Raw genomic sequence first — 20,811 nt, 5'->3', positions numbered from 1 at the left:
AAAACCGGCTGGTTCCGTAGTTTCCGGGACCGGACCGGTTGGAAAAAAAATATAAAAATTAATTTTATATATTATACAAAATATTTATATATATAATATATAATTATATGTTAAATTTTTATATATAATATATATAATTATATATCATATATGAAAAAATTTCATATTATAATTTATAAATAATAACATAAAATATTTATCTTAAATATGAATATTTGTAATTTATTTGATCATATGTTATTAATATAATTATATATAAGATAATGTTGTTATAATTTATAAAATAAAAGTTTAATCTTAAAAATGAAAATTTAATTGATCATATGCTTTAAGCATAATATATATATTAAATTATTAATAACATTTTATAATAAGAATTAATACTTTATTATATATTTTTTACATTTAAAAAAAACGAGAAAACCGGACCGGACCGGACCGGAAACCGGTAAAACCGGAGGTACCGGTTTAGGAGGGTAATCGGGGCGTAATTAGTTTTGAAAAATACAAAACCGGTACATACCGGTTCGGTCCTAAATTTTATCCAAAACCGGACCGGACCGGATCGGTTACACCCCTAGTGGCAATCACCATGGGATTGTCGAGCGAATTTTAAATATTTTTTATGTACATAATTTTATTATATTACCTCTCAAAATCTTTCTAAAATTTTTCGGATCCAAACATAATTTTATAGCAGATTCCACCACTATTTTTTTTTTATACAAATCATTCTTAATTCATCTCATTTTATTTTATCATTATAATTTTTTTCAATTTTTATATAAAATATAATAATAATAATATTATTATTATTATTTTAATATTGAAAAAGTTAACTCTTCGAACACTGATATATTGTGTAACGGCAAACAAGGACCAAGTTATGTAACGTTAGAGTCAGGATGTCGTGTACCGACGAGTCAAGAACAAGGTTGGGTTTTGTTTGTTATTGGCCAAAAGTGCCTTCTTTTCCTCCACTGATTCCTCATCACACAATCCTCTCTCGATCCTTTAGCACGGTACTATACGGGGTCTTTCGCACCCATACTCTCTTGACTGAGGGTGAGTGGTGGCGCAAATGGCTATGGAGTTGGCCATCCGAGCTTCAGCCACCCCGAGGCCTTCCCTTCCCTCCTCTTCCTCGCTATCTTCCAAACCCAAACCCATACCTTCTTCCAGACCACATTTCAGACCCATTTCTGTATCTTTACCTACATCAACCACCATATCACTTTTGGCTCTCTTCACTCCTCCCCGTGAAGCAAAGGCTCTCAGTCTCCCCAAGGACCAGATAGTCTCTTCTCTCACCGAAGTAAGCTCATTTCTTTCTTTTTCCATGCTGTTGCTGAAGTAAATTTACAGCAAGTTTGCATATTTATAAGGGATTCTTTGTTCTTTTCTTGCTTTCGAGATGAAAGCTTTCGCTGAGTGGTCAGCAACATTGAAATTATCCTCGACTTACCCACCAGAAAACTGCTCAGTAGTTTTCTCTTGTTTCATCCATTACTCGTTTAATTCTTAGCATAAACAAAGGAAATTTATTAATTTCAAAACCAAAGAAAGTGATTCGAAAATGCTGACGAAATTAAGCCTTAGTGACGTTCTTCAAATTTGGGTTCCTACCCAGCTATTGAAATTGTTTGTGTTTTTTAAATTAGGTGGAGAAAACAATTGAAAAGGTTCAGGAAGTGGGTTCAAGTTTCTTGGATATCACAAAGCAGATTTTTGAAGTTGTCAGAAATGCTTTGAAGCCGGGCATCGAAGTGGCATTGCCAATTGTTAAGCAGGCAGGAGAACAGGCCTTGAACATCACTTCCCCGGCAATTTCCGAGGCTTCAAAGAAGGCCCAAGAAGCAATTCAAAGCTCTGGCTTCGATACACAGCCTGCTCTGACTGCTGCTAAGGTTTCTTCTCTTAATTCTTTCAATTGCATTTTGCTCAACTATGCAGATTATATCTATTGTAATAATAGTTTACATACACTCCATGTGGGCATATCAAAGCACAGATTGCTTGGAATTAACATAATAATAAACTTAATCTGTTAGGAGCTGCTTGAATTTTCAAGAATATTTGATCCGGTTCTTGAAATACTAGTATGTCCAATGAATGTAGTGGAAAACTGATTTGGTTATTGAAATGACGGTCTTTACAATGAAGGGTGAAATGCATTCCATCTTTATGATAATTTAATATTTGTTTCAATGTTGAATGCGATGTGGGTATTGAAAAGTTGTAGCGTGCTGAGCCTGGCCTCATCAGTGCCCTCGATTTTGACATTTAAATGAAAATGATGGTTATAGAGTAATCATTTCTTTATAATTTTCATTTTTTTTATGCAACTACTTCATTAAGGTAAACCCCTAGGGGTTGGCTCAAGTGGTAAAGGCCTTGGGCTGAGGAGTAAGCTCCCCTCAGGTCTAAGGTTCAAATTCTCTTGGGTGCAAACAATCTCTAGGGGCCATCGGACTGGGGTATTTTTCCCTTGAATTACCCTAAGTGTACTAGTAGGAAACTCCTTGCCAAGGATCTGTGCACCCCCGAGATTAGTTGGCACACTGTTTCCAAGACACCCGGTGCCAATAAAAAAAAAATTAAGGTAGTTTAGCAGGTGCATGTATCAGGAAGTTATTTGGAGACTGGATTTGCCAATAAGCATAGTAGCCTAGTTCTGAAACGAGGCTCTCTTGCTCTTGGCAGCATTAGCCTTGTTCAATTCGTTATCCTTAACATTTTTTTAGAAAGAAGCGCAGTTTTTTTCTTTGCTAAAGTTAACTGGTCTCGATCTCATGTTGATCGCTTTTGATAAATGTCCCATTTTAAACAACTAACTTGGATGTTCAAATCTTATATATAACTCTATCGACTTAGTAGTGATAAATATTATATATAATAGTGATAAATATTATAGTGATTTTATTTTTTATTTATATTTAATAGTGATAAATATTATAGTGATTTTATTTTTTATTTATATTTAATAGTGATAAATATTATTGTGATTTTTTATTTATTTATATATAATAATGATAAATATTATAGAATGTTTGTGAATAGTTATGAGTAGAGATTGAAGTGGGTTTGTGGGTCCTATTGAGAGTATTTTAAGTTGTTTGGCATGTGGAGTATTTCCAATAGTACGAGAATACTTGGAAAGTGTTGAGGTATGTTGGCTACCTAAACGTAGCCTTAGATAAGGCATCCACATGCCTTGTAGCTGACATTGATCTCAAGTAATTCATTGATCTCTAACATTGTGGCAGATAGTTTGAAACGAATATTAGCTTTGAGCATGATTATCTCTTTGTTGCAGACGGTCATAGATGCAGCGCAGCAGACCCCAAAGGTAATTGAAGTGGCCAAGCCTATAGCTTCATCAACTGTTGAAACCATCTCGTCTGCAGAGCCTATTGTGATTGTAGGAACTGCTGGAGCATTATTTCTTGCGTACGTCCTTGTTCCTCCCATCTGGTCTACCATCTCTTATAGCCTTCGTGGTTATAAAGGTGAGTTCATTGTTTTCTGATATAAAGTTGCTTCATTTGTACGTAGAAGTTTGGAGGATGGTGAATTATGGGTTTTATTATTTTCTTCTAGTTTTCTTCTTTTCAAATTTATGTCACACCAAGCTAATCTTGTGAAGTGGATCTAAGATTTGATTACTCTGTTACTCTGTAGGTGAGCTTACTCCTGCTCAAGCTCTTGATCTAATTTCTACACAAAACCACCTTATGATCGATATTAGATCAGAGAAAGACAAGGACAAGGCTGGTATTCCTCGTCTTCCCTCTAGTGCTAAGAACAGATTGATTGCAATCCCGTAAGTGATACTACGGCTTCGGTATATTTATTACACATCAGTATATCCTATGGCTTCCTTTTTTTGAAACGAAATTCTTGGTATGCTCTGTATTGCTTCTCTTGCATGTAAGTATGGCCACTGCCTCATCCTTAGTTTCCTCTGACTAACCACAGATGTTTTAACGGACATCATAGTTTCTGTCAGTTGTCTTCATCCTCTGGGTTACCAAAGAGGGCTCCTAAAATACATGTTTCTGAACCTCTTGTTTAATATTTCTTTATCATGTACGAAGGATGATAGACAAGATGTTAAATATGGTTATCCTTATTTTGTTTTTTTTTCCTCCTTAAGATTAGGATTTTTTAAGCAAAATTGACTAGTGAAGTGCATTTGGGCTGAAGTGTTTATAAGAAAAACATATAAGGTTTATTGGGTTTAACGTGATCATGGAAGACGTCCATTCAGGACTTGGCCACCTCTAAGTATCTAGTATTGTATTGTCTTTAATGTCTCAGTTTGGAGGAATTACCAAGCAAGCTAAGAGGTCTTGTCAGAAATGTAAAGAAAGTGGAAGCAGAAATGGCTGCTTTGAAGATTTCTTACCTCAAGAAAATTAACAAAGGTTCCAACATTGTGATCTTGGACTCGTGAGTTGTTCTCCCTGCGTATTTCTTATAGAGAAAATATATTTGCAATCGTGAATTGTGCAACTGCTACGTAATCGTTTTGAAAAAAGTGAATAAAACACGATATTCACATGAAAAAAATTAATTTTTTAACAGTAGACTTCACTTTTTTTCAAAACGATTACACGGCGTTTACATATTTCATAATTGTATGCAGAAAACTTTTTTGTAAGAATTATATTTAGGTTTGGTTTTTGACATATTCAGGTACTCTGACTCAGCAAAAATAGTTGCGAAAGCACTAACAACCCTTGGTTTTAAGAACTGCTGGATTGTAGCTGGTGGGTTTTCTGGAAGCAGAGGATGGTTACAGAGTCAGTTAGGAACAGATTCATATAACTTCTCTTTTGTGGAGATCATCTCACCATCCCGAGTTATCCCTACTGCAGTTGGACGTTTTGGCACAACCGGCTCAAATAAGAGAAAACTACTTCCCGGAGCCGATTGACAAATTTATTTTTGTTCCTTTTTTCAAGCTTCTCTGGTATAAAAATTATCCTGATGTGCATAAATGGTTTAGATTAGACTTCTCTGGAATAATTTCTTGTAATTCTTTGATCATTGTCAATCCATTGGTTGTTTGTTTTTTTTGGTTATATTCCATTTCATAACCTGCCATGCTGATAGGATCCGCTTCTTTTTGGCAACAGATGAGAAACATTTCATGAAAATTGCATCTTTTAAGCACAAATCTCTTGAAATACTCAATTCAAATAACCATGGGAGAGCTTTTGGAAAGGGCAACCCCATGACTTTATTAACATTTAAAATTTCATGAGTTTTGAAAATTTTGTTAAATTTATGGTCATTTAATACAAAAATGGTTGACATGGCCAAACAGGAGCAAATTTATTACTTAAAAAATTATATATAAAAGGAATGAAGACATAATATTCTAGATAAAAGAAGACAAAGAAGACGAAGTGTTTTTTTATCTCTAAAATAATTTTCAATTTATGGCCATTTAACAAAAGGGTGGATGATGTTGCTCATCAGAAGCAAAAACTATTGTTTTGAAGATTATAAATTTTATCGATGATAATAATATTGACGATGAAAACCTTTAAAGTGCTAACTAGGGCTGCTGGCAGGTAACCTGCATCCTGCCCGACTGGCCCATCTGTGGAGGGCATTCGCCCGCATATAATGGGTGCTTGCAGTGGAAATGCCATGGGGTGGGTGCCGGGTTGGGCTTTAGGCTCGCCCAGGTTTCATTGGTTTGCTCACCCCACTTTATATATATATATATATATATATATTACATATATTTAAAAATAAAATTTTTTAATAAAATGATGTCGCTTTGAGGATTTTTTAAACATAAGTAGTAAGTCCCCCCTCCCCACACAATACCATTTTCCTCTCTCTGTTTCGTTGCCACTCGGGCTCTCAAACTCTCTTCCCCTTGACGTCGCCCCAACTCTCTCTCTCTCTCTCTCTGCGCAATACCAAATGTCGCACGATGGGCGGTAGGCAAATGGCACAAGGGACCAATTCGCTCTCTATCATTCGAACAGGGGCGAGACCAGGGCTCGGGGGCCATACTTAACCCCCACCCATGTGTGGACGAGGCAGGGCTAGGGGCTGCATAGCCTCGCCTAAGAGGTTCGAGTAGCACCCATAGTGCTAACTCCACTTATTGTTTTCTACATCTCTATCTATTTTTAGTTTGTGCTACATAGTGCTCATGCAAAGGAATTCAGAGGCTAGGCTCCAAACAAACCCACCATTTTCTACTTTCAGCCACCATCTTCAATTTTACTCCCCTATTTTTTTCTTATTAGCTTCAATGCCCCTTTCTAAGACCATGAACCCAAGGAAATTTCCCGATCCTACCTCAAAAGCACACTTCAAAGGATTGAGTTTCATCTCATACTTCCAGAGGACTGCGAAGGCTTCCCTTAGGTCATCAGTGTGCCCCTCCGGCTCCTTGCTTTTGACAAGTAGGTCATTGATGTACACGTTTACATTGTGGCTGATTTGTTCATTAAACATATGGTTAACTAGCCTCTGATAGGTGGCTCTAGCATTTTTTAGGCCGAAAGGCATACTTAGAGGTGTAACCAGTCCGATTCGGTCTGATTTTGGACATATTTTATAATCGAACCAGTATACACCAATTTTGAAAAACTGATACATGCACTGGTTATACCTCTAAACTGGTATTTCTGGTTTTACCGATTTCAGTCCGATTTTTTGGATATAGTATATATAATATAGTGTATATATATATTATAGTATATAATAATATAGTGATATATTATAGTATATTATAATCATATTATAGACTATAGTGATAATATATAGTTATTTATATGTAATGGATTACTAATACTAATATATACTATTAGTAATCCATGCCCATTATGGCCCATTATATATCGTATTAGTATACTAGACTAATACTATATGTATACTATATAGTGATATAATGATATAATAATATATATAGTATCTACTAATACTATTTGTTAGTGATAATATAATATAATTACTAATACTATAATATCATATAGTGATATAGTATTTGATTATGTATATTAGTGATAATTTGATGGTTGCATACACTTTTTATATGAGTGTATATGATAAAATGTATATAAATGAATTTATAAAAAAGAATATATATTGTAATTTATTATGCTATAAAATGCATTTATCCTTAATAAATATAGTCTATATTAATAACATATTATCACTACTGCTACGTACAGTTGGCAAATTGCAAACGGCTTACAGTCGGTTTGTAAAATAATATTTTTTAATTGCCACGTGTATTAATTAAAAAAAAAAATTAAAGAATAGAAATGCGGGAAGAAAGCTTCCTCTTCAAGTCACTTTTGTCCGAATGTTTTGAGATTGGCCGCGCGGAGAAAGAAACTTGATTTGCTTGTAATCTTCAAGTGGGAAAAATACTGGGAATCGTTGGTTTGAATATTTTCTTCCGATAATCACAGTGTGGGTCTTCGGCATCGTCGTCTCACGGTCCAGGGAAGACAGAGCATCGTCGTCTCACGGTCCAGGGTCTTCGGCATCGTCGTCTGTCTCACGGTCTTCATCTTCTTCTTCAGTCTACCGTGTGGGTCTTCAAGCATTTTCTTGACCGTGTGGTAAGAGTTCATAGTTTGGATTGTGCTTTGAATGTATTGGATGAATATCCTCTGTTTTGATGCTATTTTCTGAAGCTCTGTTTTGATGCTATTTTTTGAATCTCTTTTTTCAAGCTTGAGTTTATGTCTAAAAATGTATAAAAATGGGGTTCGGTTTCTCAAAACAGAAGCACTAAGTATTTTTCATTTAGGGAACACAACATGGAAGCACTAAGTGTTTCGTAGGGCGACATCGAGATGAGTGTTTTTCAGTTAGGAAACACAAAACAGAAGCACTTGAGTTCACTCGTCGCATGAGCTTCACTGGGCTCATTGATGACATCTGAGGATATGGTTCATGTGGAATTAAATTGTATGTGTAATTCATGTGATTCTCCTAATTGTTCAAACTGTTTTAGCTAAGTATGATCGAGTAATTCCACATGCATTTTATTTATAGTCTGTGAAATGATCAATGTTGGTGGCTCAGTTTGTGTTTCACTCCAAACATAGTCTGAATTTGGTTTAGTAGTAAATATATATGAAACAAATTTCGATTATATCATGTTTTTCACAAATTGTCCCAATACATGTTATATGATCTTAGACAGTAAACTCCAGAACATGCACAAACTCTAGTTTTCATTGATTTCCTTTCACTTGGTATTTTAGCAAAAGGAATGGCAGACTTCAACATCAGCAATGTGTTTAGTGGTGTAAGCAAAATTAACATTAGCAAACTTATTTAAATATCACTTAAGAATAATGTTAAAGATCACTTAAAAGTTTTTTTTTTAAATTATTAAAATCTAAAAATGGGAGTGAAACAAATATATAAAGGGCATCTGAAATATTTATTAAACAGTAATTAAAATTATTTAAACATTATTTAAACAACTATAAATTCTATAAAACTCATTTTAGATGTTTATTTTTCTCATTTTGTTTTAGCTTGGCCCTCATGTCTAATCTTATTTATGTGCATTCTTTTTCATTTTTTGTGGCAGCCCTATTAAGGTCCAGCAGTACTAATCTGATCCCTTTGTTGGTTTTGGTGGGCAAGCTGAGGTGAAAGCTCTTCCTCTTCTACTCGAGAGAGATGCTTGTCTCTTAGCTTTTTGTTCATACTCAATCTCAACTTGCATGACGTCTTATTAAAGAATCTTTACATGTTTTTATCAGATTTGCTACTTGCATTTTTCTTTATTATCTTCATCACCGTAGTACAACGATCTTGTCCATTGTACAACGATTTGCCACTTTAAATTTGTTGTGTTCTTACCTTTTTTCTTTCTTAAAAAATCCACACAGTAGATTAATTTGTGCATGCATGTTATGTCGAAGCTGCTATATATATGTTGCAACTCCTGTAGCAGAATTATTAACTTGTACCTACTATGTTAAATTCTTTGAACCTTTTTTGCTCCTATAAAAATGGTCATACAATTTTTTTCCCTGTTTTTTTGGAAGTTTAATTGCTTTCTATTTTAGACTCCTCCCATGGCTACAAGCTCCGGGACAACCGAAAGATTTGAAGAGGATACACCCGGGTGTAGGGAAATTGAAGTGTCTTGTTCCTCCTCTAGGGTTCATGAACAAAGTGAAGAGGATAGGCCAGATTCAGGGGAAACTGGCCTATCCTCTGCCGAGACACCTCCGTTAGACCAAACGGATGGTGGTGATATTATGGAGCCAAAAGCGGGGATGGAGTTTGATTCGTTTGAGGAATTAATGAGCTATTATAAGCTATATGCTAAAAAATGTGGGTTTGGAGCCATGAAACAAAGGAGTGAAAGGGATGATGAAGGGAGTGTCAGATATGTCATTCTTGGTTGTGCCCGTGGGGGGAAAGCTCAGAATAGGACAATGAATGTCGCCAAATCACGCCCGACAGGAAAGACTGACTGTAAAGCAAGGATTAATGCCTTAAAAGTTGAGGGGAAAATGCGGTTGACCACAGTTCATAATACCCACAATCACGGACTGACTCCACAGAAATCACGTTTCTTCCGATGTAATCGCAAAGTTAGTGAGACTGTAAAACGGGTACTAGATACTAACGACCTAGCTGGTATTCGAATGGACAAGAGTTTTGGATCTCTTGTTGTGGGTGCGGGGGGATTTGAGAACCTCCCATTTTTGGAAAAAGATTGTCGCAATTACATCGATAAGGCAAGACATCTACGACTTGGAGCAGGTGGTGCTGGAGCGCTTCGAGACTATTTTTGTAGAATGCAGTACAAGAACCCCGGATTCTTTGCCTTGATGGATTTGGATGATGAGGGGAGGTTAAAGAATGTCTTTTGGATAGATCCACGCAGTAGGGCAGCTTATCAAGATTTTGGTGATGTTGTAACGTTTGACACCACGTACTTGACAAACAGATACGGGATGCCCTTTGCTCTATTTGTGGGTGTAAACCATCATGGGCAGTCCATTCTCTTGGGAGCAGGGTTAATTTCCAGTGAGGACATAGAGACTTTTACATGGTTATTTCAGACTTGGCTGCAGTGTATGGATGGTATAGCCCCGCCAGCTATTATTACTGACCAAGACAGAGTAATGAAAAATGCAATTGCCATTGTATTTCCAAAAACTAGACATAGATTTTGCCTCTGACATATATTGAAAAAAGTCCCCGAGAAGCTTGGCTCGCATCGTGCCTACAAAAGTGGCCTGAAAACTCAACTGATGAAATGTGTGTATGACACTCAAACTATTGAAGAGTTTGAGAAATCGTGGGAAGAGGTAATTAGTACGTACAACTTGCAAGAGAATATTTGGTTGCAAAGTTTGTACATTGAGCGCACACATTGGGTACCGGTGTTTCTAAAGGAGTATTTTTGGGCTGGCATGAGTACAACACAACGGAGCGAAAGCATGAATGCATTATTCGACAGATATGTTCATGCGAAGACAAACTTGAAGGAGTTTGTCGACCAGTTTGACAATGCCTTGAGAAAGAAAATCGAGAATGAAATCAGTCCGGACTTCCACTCATTTAGCGTTACAATACCATGCATATCTAGATCTCCAATCGAGAAGAGATTCCAAGAGTTGTACACGAATGCAAAATTCAGGGAAGTTCAACAGCAAGTTATGGGTGTGCTCGATATGGATCCATCTCTACTTAGACGGGATGGTGTGAAGAAGACCTACTTGGTTGAAGATGAAATTTGTGTTGAGGAGTTCACAAAACATGTTACATATTATGTGGACTTTAATGAGGAAGATTGTGATGTTAAGTGTTCATGTGGGTTATTTCAAATGAAGGGGATACTGTGTAGGCATGTCTTGGCCATATTCAAATGTAACGGGATAAAGTACTTACCGGATAGGTATATTTTAGATCGATGGAGGAAGGACATCAAACGGAGATATACGTTAATCCAGAGTACCTATGAGGGAGGAAATCAACGGGAAGATACTAACAGATATTCAAGTCTGTTGAATATTTGTTATCGGATGATTACTCATGCAGCGGGTTCAAAAGAGCATACTGAAGATGCAACTAAGAAGTTATATGCAATGATTGATTTATATCATGGCTCCCAAGAACCCTCTTCTTTGACCTAAACGGATTCCAATGTTGGTTTAACGACAAAGGACACAACCACAGTTGGTAGTTCGCAACAAGTACTCAGTCCACGAGTTGTGCGCGGAAAAGGCAGACCCCCATCTCTGAGGAGAGCATCCAGGATGGAGCAAGAAATGCGGAAGGTTAAAGCGAGGACAAAGAAAGTAAATGTAAAGGGAAAACGTAAAGAGGTTCGATATCTTTAAACATGAGAATATTTGCAATGCCACATACATGTTTATTTGGGTTGATTTATTTATGCAAATATTGTGCTGATATAGAGTTTTTACTTGTTATTTGACTATTAGCGAGATGGAGGAGATACGCCATCTCAAAACACGTGTAGGAATTTATTTGGCCCATCCGAGATAGATATTGCTGCTGAAGGAAACGTTCAGGTATACATATTTTTGTTGCAAAATTGTTGCCTTACTTGGACAAGTATTTGCCACATACATGCGATAGACTTATATTTCTAAATTTTTTTTTTGTTGTCTATGTATCTTTAGACTATTCCAGTGGACTCAGTTTTTGACATTAGTGGATTCCAACATATGGTTGGAAGTCAAGAAAGAGTAATATATCTGAACTTTTGGTATTTGTAATTTCTTGAAATTGATTTCAGTCTAATATATTTGTTATTTATTCTTTACAGATGCAACTTGGTTTGGATGGATCACAACCTTTGCCACACTGAAAAATGGTTGGGATTTCTAATATTTGCTATCGATAGCATTTTTCAGTCTACTTTATCAGCTTATTGTAAAGCTCAATCCATGTGATCTCATTTTTTACTCTAGCACACCTATAGGTAGTTGAATATGCTTGCCTTGATTGTCAATACTTTTTCAAAAATCCACACAATAAAGATACTTATTATGGCTATTAATAGAGCCATAAAGCTGGTTTTATCCAGCAGGTGGTGCTGGATAGATTATAGATATTTGTCTTATTGTCAATATATGTCTATGTTATATAATATATAACTTATATGTCTATATGTACAAGATACAGCCTTGTGTGTCTATCTTTTGCTAATTATCTTTTGCACACTCCAGACTAGTATTAGATGGTTATAGCTATTGTTATTTGCTTCTATCTATTTTCTCATTTGGACTTGAAGATTAGCAAACTTCTCCCTTGTGCACATCTATTCAAGCATCAATCCTTCCCCATATATACAAATTTCTGTTTACAATTGTTTAATTGTCTAATTTTTTTTTTTTTTTTGTTTCCCTATAGTTGCAAGTTCACAGCCTAAGATTCCAGCCAAGGCCACCAAACACTCGGATTTGTGGGATTCCATAGCTGCCCCTGTATATTTTCCATTCAGTATTATTTTTTGAAGAATTCTTGCAAGTTGACACAAGTGGAAGTTGTAATTATTTTGGTGGGAAGGAAAACTTGGCAAGTTATATTTTTTGTAGGTACATTTTTGTGGGAAGAAAGCCTTCCAAGTTGGAAATTGTAAATTTTTTTGTTTTTCCTAGGAAGAAAGCTTGCAAGAGTACTATTTAAATTGTTGTAATTACCTTTGTGGGAAGAAAACATGACACAAGTGAAAATTGTAATTTATTTGTGGGAAGAAAGCATACTCATTCAGATGAAAGGACTTATAATCTTTTAATTTTTGCTGCAATATTGTGGGTGCTGGACGTGAGTTACCAGTTTTTTGTTGGCTTGGTGTACGTGATGTTGGCTTGGTGTACGTGATTCAAGTCCTATCATTTTGGCTGTTTGGTGTTCGTGAGTTATTGTACTAGTTTTGGCTCTTGTGTTGAGAATTGTTAAAGTAACGGGATGAAGTCACGTTAGTCCTATAATTTGTGTTGCTGCAATATTGTTCACGTTAGTCCTACAATATTGTTGCTGCAATATTGTTACATGCTGGATGTGAGTTAGTCTGTCTACCTGTTATGGTTGCTTGGTTTACGTGAGACTAATCCTGCAATATGGCTCTTTTCTGAAAATTTATTTGAAGGTAATGAAGGTTTACGTGAGTTAGTCTTCCTGCAATATGGCTCTTTTCCGAAAATTTATTTGAAGGTAATGAAGTCTGAACAGATAAGACAAAATCCATCATAATGACCAAAAACTAGACATGTAAAACAATTAACAATATTATACATTTTATACATAGAAACTAGAAATCAGGTTCCAAGAGCTATTTTATGACACTTTAACTACAAACTTCAGTTCTCTAGTCATTTTACAACACTTACACTACAAATTCAGACTATGATTTAACATGTACTATTTACCAATTCACCAAGTAACAACAAACAATTATCACAAAACCCCAATACAGCCGAGGTAGCATGCGTGAACGCCTTAGGAGCGCTTCTGTCTCAAGAAGGACCAATTCTTTTTTTCGAACCTCCTCATTTCTACTGGATAGCACCATCTCTCTCTTCTCGATCTCATCTACTATTTTACGGAGCTGAATCTCCCTCCTTTCGACATCGAAGAGTCTCTTCTCGAGTTCTTCCTTCTTCCTTAAGAGTTGAATTTCTTTTTCTTGTAGATCCGAGTTTGTGTGTTGATTACTATCAACCCACTTGAAATATTTGCAATATGGTAATCCCTAATATTTAACACATACATAAAAAAGTGTTAGGTACGTAATATTAATCAATATATTATTTCAAGTTATATTAGAAGAGTACTATTTACCTTTGTGTTGTACTTTGGACACCCTAAGAAGGGTCGCCCTGGATTTCTTTTAGTATTTGAATATCTCAATGTAGTTTCAATATTACAGAAGCACGATGGTTTCGCTGATGGTGAAGAAGACAGTGATGATGTGGACATTCTCATGCAGCAGTTTTTAATTTGATGGTATCAAGATTGTGAAACAGTTTTGTAAAAACTACAGTTTACAACAAAAAGGCTTCATTTAGAAGCTATCCAGATTCAATCGGCAACAACTAAGACCAATCAACAAGCTATCTTGATTTTTAATTTCACAATCTATCATAGGGTACTAGAAACTTTAAACTGGAGCTGAAATGTTGAATCCAGCTTCAATCTCCAACCATTTCAGCTAGCTATATAGAACTATAAATTCTGAACCCACAAACCATTCACAGCTTCAAAGGAAAACCCAGAACCTCAACATTGAAGCTCAAAACAACCGTGAGTCCATGACTATATCCGAGTGAATAAGCATAGAACACATATCAACCCCACAAAGAGCAACAAATAGCAAAGTTGAAAGTCAAAAGCAGAAAAACATACCCTTTTCTTCACTCAGTGCAAACAACAAAATCCAGATTCAATCGGCAACAACTAAAACCAATCAACAAGCTATCTTGATTTTTAATTTCACAATCTATCATAGGGTACTAGAAACTTTAAACTGGAGCTGAAATGTTGAATCCAGCTTCAATCTCCAACCATTTCAGCAAGCTATATAGAACTATAAATTCGGAACCCACAAACCATTCACAGCTTCAAAGGAAAACCCAGAATCTCAACATTGAAGCTCAAAACAACCGTGAGTCCATGACTATATCCGGGTGAATAAGCATAGAACACATATCAACCCCACAAAGAGCAACAAATAGCAAAGTTGAAAGTCAAAAGCAGAAAAACATACCCTTTTCTTCACTCAGTGCAAACAACAAAATCCAGATTCAATCGGCAACAACTAAAACCAATCAACAAGCTATCTTGATTTTTAATTTCACAATCTATCATAGGGTACTAGAAACTTTAAACTGGAGCTAAAATGTTGAATCCAGCTTCAATCTCCAACCATTTCAGCAAGCTATATAGAACTATAAATTCGGAACCCACAAACCATTCACAGCTTCAAAGGAAAACCCAGAATCTCAACATTGAAGCTCAAAACAACCGTGAGTCCATGACTATATCCGGGTGAATAAGCATAGAACACATATCAACCCCACAAAGAGCAACAAATAGCAAAATTGAAAGTCAAAAGCAGAAAAACATACCATTTTCTTCACTCAGTGCAAACAACAAAATCAAGCAGCCGATACTTGACTTATACCAAATTAAAAATCAGAAATCTGGCACAAGACAATACCTGACAGAACCCAAACACATAATTAGGTCAAAAGGTAAACCACCAATATTCTAAAAGATCAATTCAAAGTTGCCCAACAAAAAATCCTCTTCAGGGGTGTACAAACTTCGACAATAAATAAGCAAAGAATGAAAATATCATTCAGTAATACAAAGAGAAAGAACCTAAAACACCCTAACAGTTTCTAGATAAAAAAAAAAAAAATCACACATTTCGTAGATAAAAAAAAATCCTAAGAGAAAATTATGGAATGTTAATAGAAATTATACCCATTTAAATAGGACCTCGGATTTGTGGTAGCAGACATTAGGGTTTGAAGCTGCGTGCCGGAAGTGGAGGTGCGTTCCAGAAATTCGAAAGTTGGGGTTCTTTGAGATGAAGGGCAAGGAAAGTTAGAGTTTTTCGGGATGAAGGGAAACGAAGAAGTTAAGGTTTTCGGGATGGAAGGGAAACGAAGTTGTTAGAGTTTTCATTATGAAGGGGAACGGAAATTCGAAAGTTGGGGTTCTACGGGATGAAGGGGAATTTCAGTTAGGGTTTTTCAGGATGAAGGGAAATGCCGAAGTTAGGGTTTTCGGGATGGAAGGGAAACGAAGCTGTTAGAGTTTTCGAGATGAAGGGGAAGGGGTTTTGCGCATAAGATGAAGGGGCTCTTAGGCTTTGAGTGGAGGGCAAACGGCTTCGAGGGAGCAGAGAGGGAGGGAAGTCGGGAGAAGCGAAGAACTTCGCAGAGAGGGAAAGTTCTTCTTGTCTGAAACACGAGGATGAGGAAACAGTGGCAATTAATTAAACGGGGCGTTTCGGTTTAATTGCCACATCAGCTGCCCGCTTGCGCGGCGCTTCCCCCTGGCGACTGTAGTAAGCGTTTCTCTAATTTTATTTTATAAAATTAAAATTTTTAATGATAATGTTATATCAAATGTTATATCAAGATTTATAAGATTAATTTTATGTTATTAGATTATTATTATACATGAATAATAGGATTTTAAAATTTAATGTTATATTAATTAGTAATTTAGCATATAATATAAAATTATTTTATATAACATAAAAAATTAATATATATATATATATATATATATATGAACTGGTCCGTAGTTAGAAGAAAGAAAATTGAAACCTGATCGGTTTCAATTGGTTTTGAGAAAAATAAAACCGATACGGGACCAAACTAGTTTTGAACTAGACCGAACTTGGCCGATTTTTTTTTTCACCCGTAAGCATAACCCAATAGCAGTAGAAACCTCTATCCGTAATCATGGAAGTAGTTTTCTAGGCTCATCTGAATTTGATTATACTCGGAGTAGGCGTCCATGAAACTCAACATTTTGTGTTCGACTGTCGAATTGACGATCAAGTCGATGTGCAGCAAAGGGAAGTTGTCCTTTGAGCACACCTTGTTTAGGTTATGTTAATTAGTAATTTAGCATATAATATAAAATTATATATAATATAAAAAATCATAAAAAAAATATTTTATATAACATAAACAATTAATATATATATATATATGAACTGGTCCGTAGTTACGAAAAGGAAAATCGAAACCTGACCGGTTTCAACTGGTTTTGAAAAAAATGAAATCGATACCGGACCGAACCAGTTTTGAACTGGATCGAACCTGGTCGGTTTTGTTTTTCACCCCCAAGCATCACCAGTAGCAGTAGAGACCTATATTCATAATCATGGAAGCAGTCTTCTAGGCTCATCTGAATTTGATTGTACCCGGTGTAGGAGTCCATGAAACTCAACATTTTGTGTTCGGATGTCGAATTGACGATCAAGTCAATGTGAGGCAAAGGGAAGTTGTCCTTTGAGCATACCTTGTTTAGGTCGGTGAAGTCTGCGCGCATCCTCCACTTGCCATTCGTGAGCGAGTCATGCTTGGCATACTAAAGGCACGCTGATGCTGATAGATGCAAAATTGGTGCCAATTTTTAATACATTTTTTGTAGCCACCGGCTATGGTGGTGCTTCGAGTACCTGCAAAGGTGGAAGAAAGGGTGTCTGGGTGCGAACGTGTCACCTTTGATACCGAAGTCGAAATCTCTAGAATCAGAGAGGGAAGAAGAAAGTAGTGAGAAGTTAGAGAGAACGATCGAGTCCGTAACCTACCTTTTCTCTACCTCCTTTTCTCTCCTTATAGTCGTCCTGCCACTCAGACTGCCACACTACTGCATTCAATGTTGCACCCCTTTGTCAACAATTGGATCTTTTGTCGAGATTTCCTATGTGCATGCCATGTCCTTTTCACGTGTAATTTGGATGGGGTTGCACCCGCATCTGCCATGACCTGGATCTGTTTCACAGGAGGTTGGGTTGGGCTAGTCATACCTGAACCTCAAGCCTAGAGGCCTTACAGGTACAGACCCGATCTCTAAAAGGAGAGAAATATCCCTTCCACTCTCTCTCTCTCTCTCTCTCTCTCTCTCTCTCTCTCTCTCTCTCCCTTCCTCTTGCCATATGATACCAGATATCACACGGTGGGCGGTGGGCCGACAACACAGGGGGCCAATTTGCCCTCCGACATTTGGACGGAGGCAAGGCCAGGGCTCAAGGAGCAAACTCACTCCCCGCCCATGTGGGGACGGGGCAGGGCTAGGGGTTGCCCACCCTCCCTAGCCCCATCTGGGAGGTGTGGGTAGCACCCTAGTGCTAACTCCACTTTTTGTTTCCCCCATATACTTTATGTATCTATTTTTAGCATTGTGCTACGTAGTGGTCATGCAAAGGAATTTAGAGGCTTGGCTCCAAAGAAACCCACCATCTTCTACTTTCCGCCACCATCTTTAATGTCCAGATTCTACTCCCCCATTCTTTGAGAAGACCATTTTATAATGGCTGGTGAATTGATCAGGTACTTTTACTTTAAAATGTATCCCCAAACTAGCCTCCATTGATTCTCCAAACTCACTCGGATAGTTTTGTAAAAAACCTCAAAATTCATGAACCCTTCAAACTTCTCTTAAAATTCTATGACAAAACTTTCTACAATAACCATCATCCATCCTAATCTCAATTTTTTAGTTGTGGACGACTCTTCTTGTGGACCACTGCGAAAGTGCACATGAAAGCTTAGTCATCCTTTGGAAGGAAAGAGTATGATCTTTGGAGAGTTTACTAAATTGCATAAATTCTGTAAATAATTATTAAGTAGTTTCGGATTAAAGTCACATGATATTATTATCTTATTAAAAGATGCTGCGTAATCAAAATTTAATATATATATATATATATATATATATTTAATAACTTAACATTTTATAATAAGATAATGAAAAATTTTACTGGTGTAGAACATATATAATAAAATGCTTACAAAACATAATTTAACTTGGAAAATAAATTATAAAATTTAAATTTTATAAATAAAGTTTTACAATCCTTTTTTTTATTTTTTTATTTTTATAACCAAACATTCATTTATAAAGAAATCAATTAATACAAGCTGTTTTTATCAATCCATAGAGCTTGAGCAATAAACATAGGAACATCAACCCACCACATTTCTATATTATCAACATTCCAAGCATAACGTGCTAATCTATGAGTCACCAAATTCCCTATGCGATGCACATGCTGAATTTCAACTTCACTAAAATAATGCAACAGGCTTTTTGGTTCCTTAATGAGATTACCATCTGCTGAAAAGGATTCTTGCTCTTCTTCCATTTCTTTAACTACCAGCAAATAATCACTTTCAATAATAATTTCAGAGAAACCCAAATAGACACAAAGCTGTAAGCCCCGCAGTAAAGCCAAAAGTTCAATAGTTCCAAGATCATATACCTCATTCTCCATCATACTAGCAGCCATCATCAAGTTTCCTTTGTCATCTCTAAGCACAAAACACACACCAGCTTTTTGAATATAAAAAAACATAGCCCCATCAACATTCAGCTTTAAAAAACCCATTGGTGGTGGTTTCCAGCAACACATCATTTTAGCCTTTGCTATTGATGTAATCATGAGCTCCTTAGTATTTTCTGCAAAGACAAAGCATGATCAATGACTTGAAGAGGGTCAAATAAAACTCTATTAATTTGCATTTTATTTCTCCTGAACCACAATCCCCAAGTAATGAGTGATGACTTGCATAATTTATTATATTTTTTCACTTCTTAACTTTAAACTTCAGTCTAAATACACTATTATTGGACTAAAATGCAAAAATATTAATAGAAATAATTAGAATTAATATGTATTCTTGAATTGAGTTTCTATTTACTTTGAGATACTCCTGAATAGATTTTTATGTTTAATTTCAGAGTTTATAAAAGAGCAAGTCCAAACCCATTTGAATTCAAAAAACTTTTAAGTGAACAAGACATTGGAACAACTTAAGAACTTTCAATGAGTGTAGCACTCTTCAAATAAGGATAATGATGGAGTTTGAGAGTAATTCAGATCAGAGTCCAAAACGAGTTAGCAGACAGTATGGACACACTTTAGTATTTTAATCATAACGTTCCGCTCTAATATCAGATTGATGCGATTCTTAATGCGTTGGAAAGATATTTTAAAGGGATACAAAGTTGAGTCTAATAAGGATTTCCAAATTCTAACTCCTGAAGCGCGTACGTGACTGCCAAGTTGAGTCCTAAAATTTAGGAGATTTTATGTGCGGAAATATGAAGACATTAGGATTTCTTTCCTACCCTATTTAAGCATATCATTAGCACGAAATTGAGGAATTTTTGAGAGGGGCCTTTCTTTGGAGTTTTTCCTTTCAGACGCTGCGGCTTGCGAGGGACGACACTGCAGACTGCGATGAGCATTTTCAATGTTCATTTTCTTCTATTATGCTCTCAGAAAAATTATGGTGAATTCGTTTATGTTGAATTTAATTTTTAGCATGAACTAAATTTTCTTTATTCTAGGAAAACGATGTAACCTAGTTCCGAACTATGCTTGCTTTTCTATGTTAATTTGAAGTAATTCTCTTCTATATTTGTTTGATTTATTCTGAACTTATTGCTTCTAATTAACTGGCTATTAATTTGATGATTTTAATCTTGTGATTTGCTGTCGAAAGAGGGAATTATAGGATATATCTTGGATATTTCGGCATAGGTAAATATAGAGATCGAAAGACTTATATGAACCTATTTAGTATTAAAATTATTGGTCTTATTGCTTTCTTGCTTTATTAATTTGCATACTCTTGTGTAAAATGATGAACAAGAATAATTTCTGATTAACTGTCGAAAGAGGCTTTTGGATGTTTGTGGAGATTTGCTAACAAACAGAGAGAATTAAATTCAATTAGCTAGATGAGTAAAGCATAGTGATGAATTAGGTGAAATCGATTTCCTAGAAGTTTTCTTTATCATTGATTTGATTTTTGAACAATATCTTTCATTTCCTTTGAGTATTTTCTTTGAATTAATTTTATTTTAATTTGCAATTACAAAAATCTTAGTGACTTTTCTAAATAAAGTCAAGATTAGTATAATTTCAGTATTTGTTAGAAGTAAGTTTCCAATCTTTGAGCACGATACTCTTCTCATCACTTTACTATAAAATTACGATACTGTGCACTTGCAGTTTTGCACCAATCAATGAGGAAAAACATAGAGAAATCTGATTGATTACCCTTT

The 20,811-nt window shown here is 35.8% G+C and overlaps 3 protein-coding genes across 3 annotated transcripts; all 3 read left to right on the top strand.

Moving 5' to 3' along the window:
• Positions 1 to 965: 965 nt before the first annotated feature.
• On the top strand, positions 966 to 5,087 carry LOC109020127 (calcium sensing receptor, chloroplastic). The gene is made up of 6 exons (XM_019002536.2): positions 966 to 1,315; positions 1,662 to 1,907; positions 3,317 to 3,509; positions 3,682 to 3,823; positions 4,321 to 4,452; positions 4,699 to 5,087. The coding sequence occupies exons 1-6, from the start codon at positions 1,082 to 1,084 to the stop codon at positions 4,937 to 4,939; spliced, it is 1,188 nt and encodes a 395-aa protein (XP_018858081.2). The 5' UTR covers positions 966 to 1,081; the 3' UTR covers positions 4,940 to 5,087.
• Positions 5,088 to 9,080: 3,993 nt separating this feature from the next.
• LOC109020124 (protein FAR-RED IMPAIRED RESPONSE 1-like) lies at positions 9,081 to 10,199 on the top strand. The gene has a single exon (XM_019002533.1). It carries the CDS (start codon positions 9,081 to 9,083, stop codon positions 10,197 to 10,199), a length of 1,119 nt encoding a protein of 372 aa, XP_018858078.1.
• Positions 10,200 to 10,460: 261 nt separating this feature from the next.
• Positions 10,461 to 11,156, top strand: LOC109020125 (protein FAR-RED ELONGATED HYPOCOTYL 3-like). Its single transcript, XM_019002534.1, has one exon. The coding sequence runs from the start codon at positions 10,461 to 10,463 to the stop codon at positions 11,154 to 11,156; it is 696 nt and encodes a 231-aa protein (XP_018858079.1).
• Positions 11,157 to 20,811: the final 9,655 nt, after the last annotated feature.

Source organism: Juglans regia, chromosome 6, assembly GCF_001411555.2.
Source record: "Juglans regia cultivar Chandler chromosome 6, Walnut 2.0, whole genome shotgun sequence".
Classification (NCBI taxonomy): domain Eukaryota; kingdom Viridiplantae; phylum Streptophyta; class Magnoliopsida; order Fagales; family Juglandaceae; genus Juglans; species Juglans regia.
The sequence above is the reverse complement of the archived record's forward strand: the minus strand, read 5'-3'. Positions and strand labels throughout refer to the sequence as shown.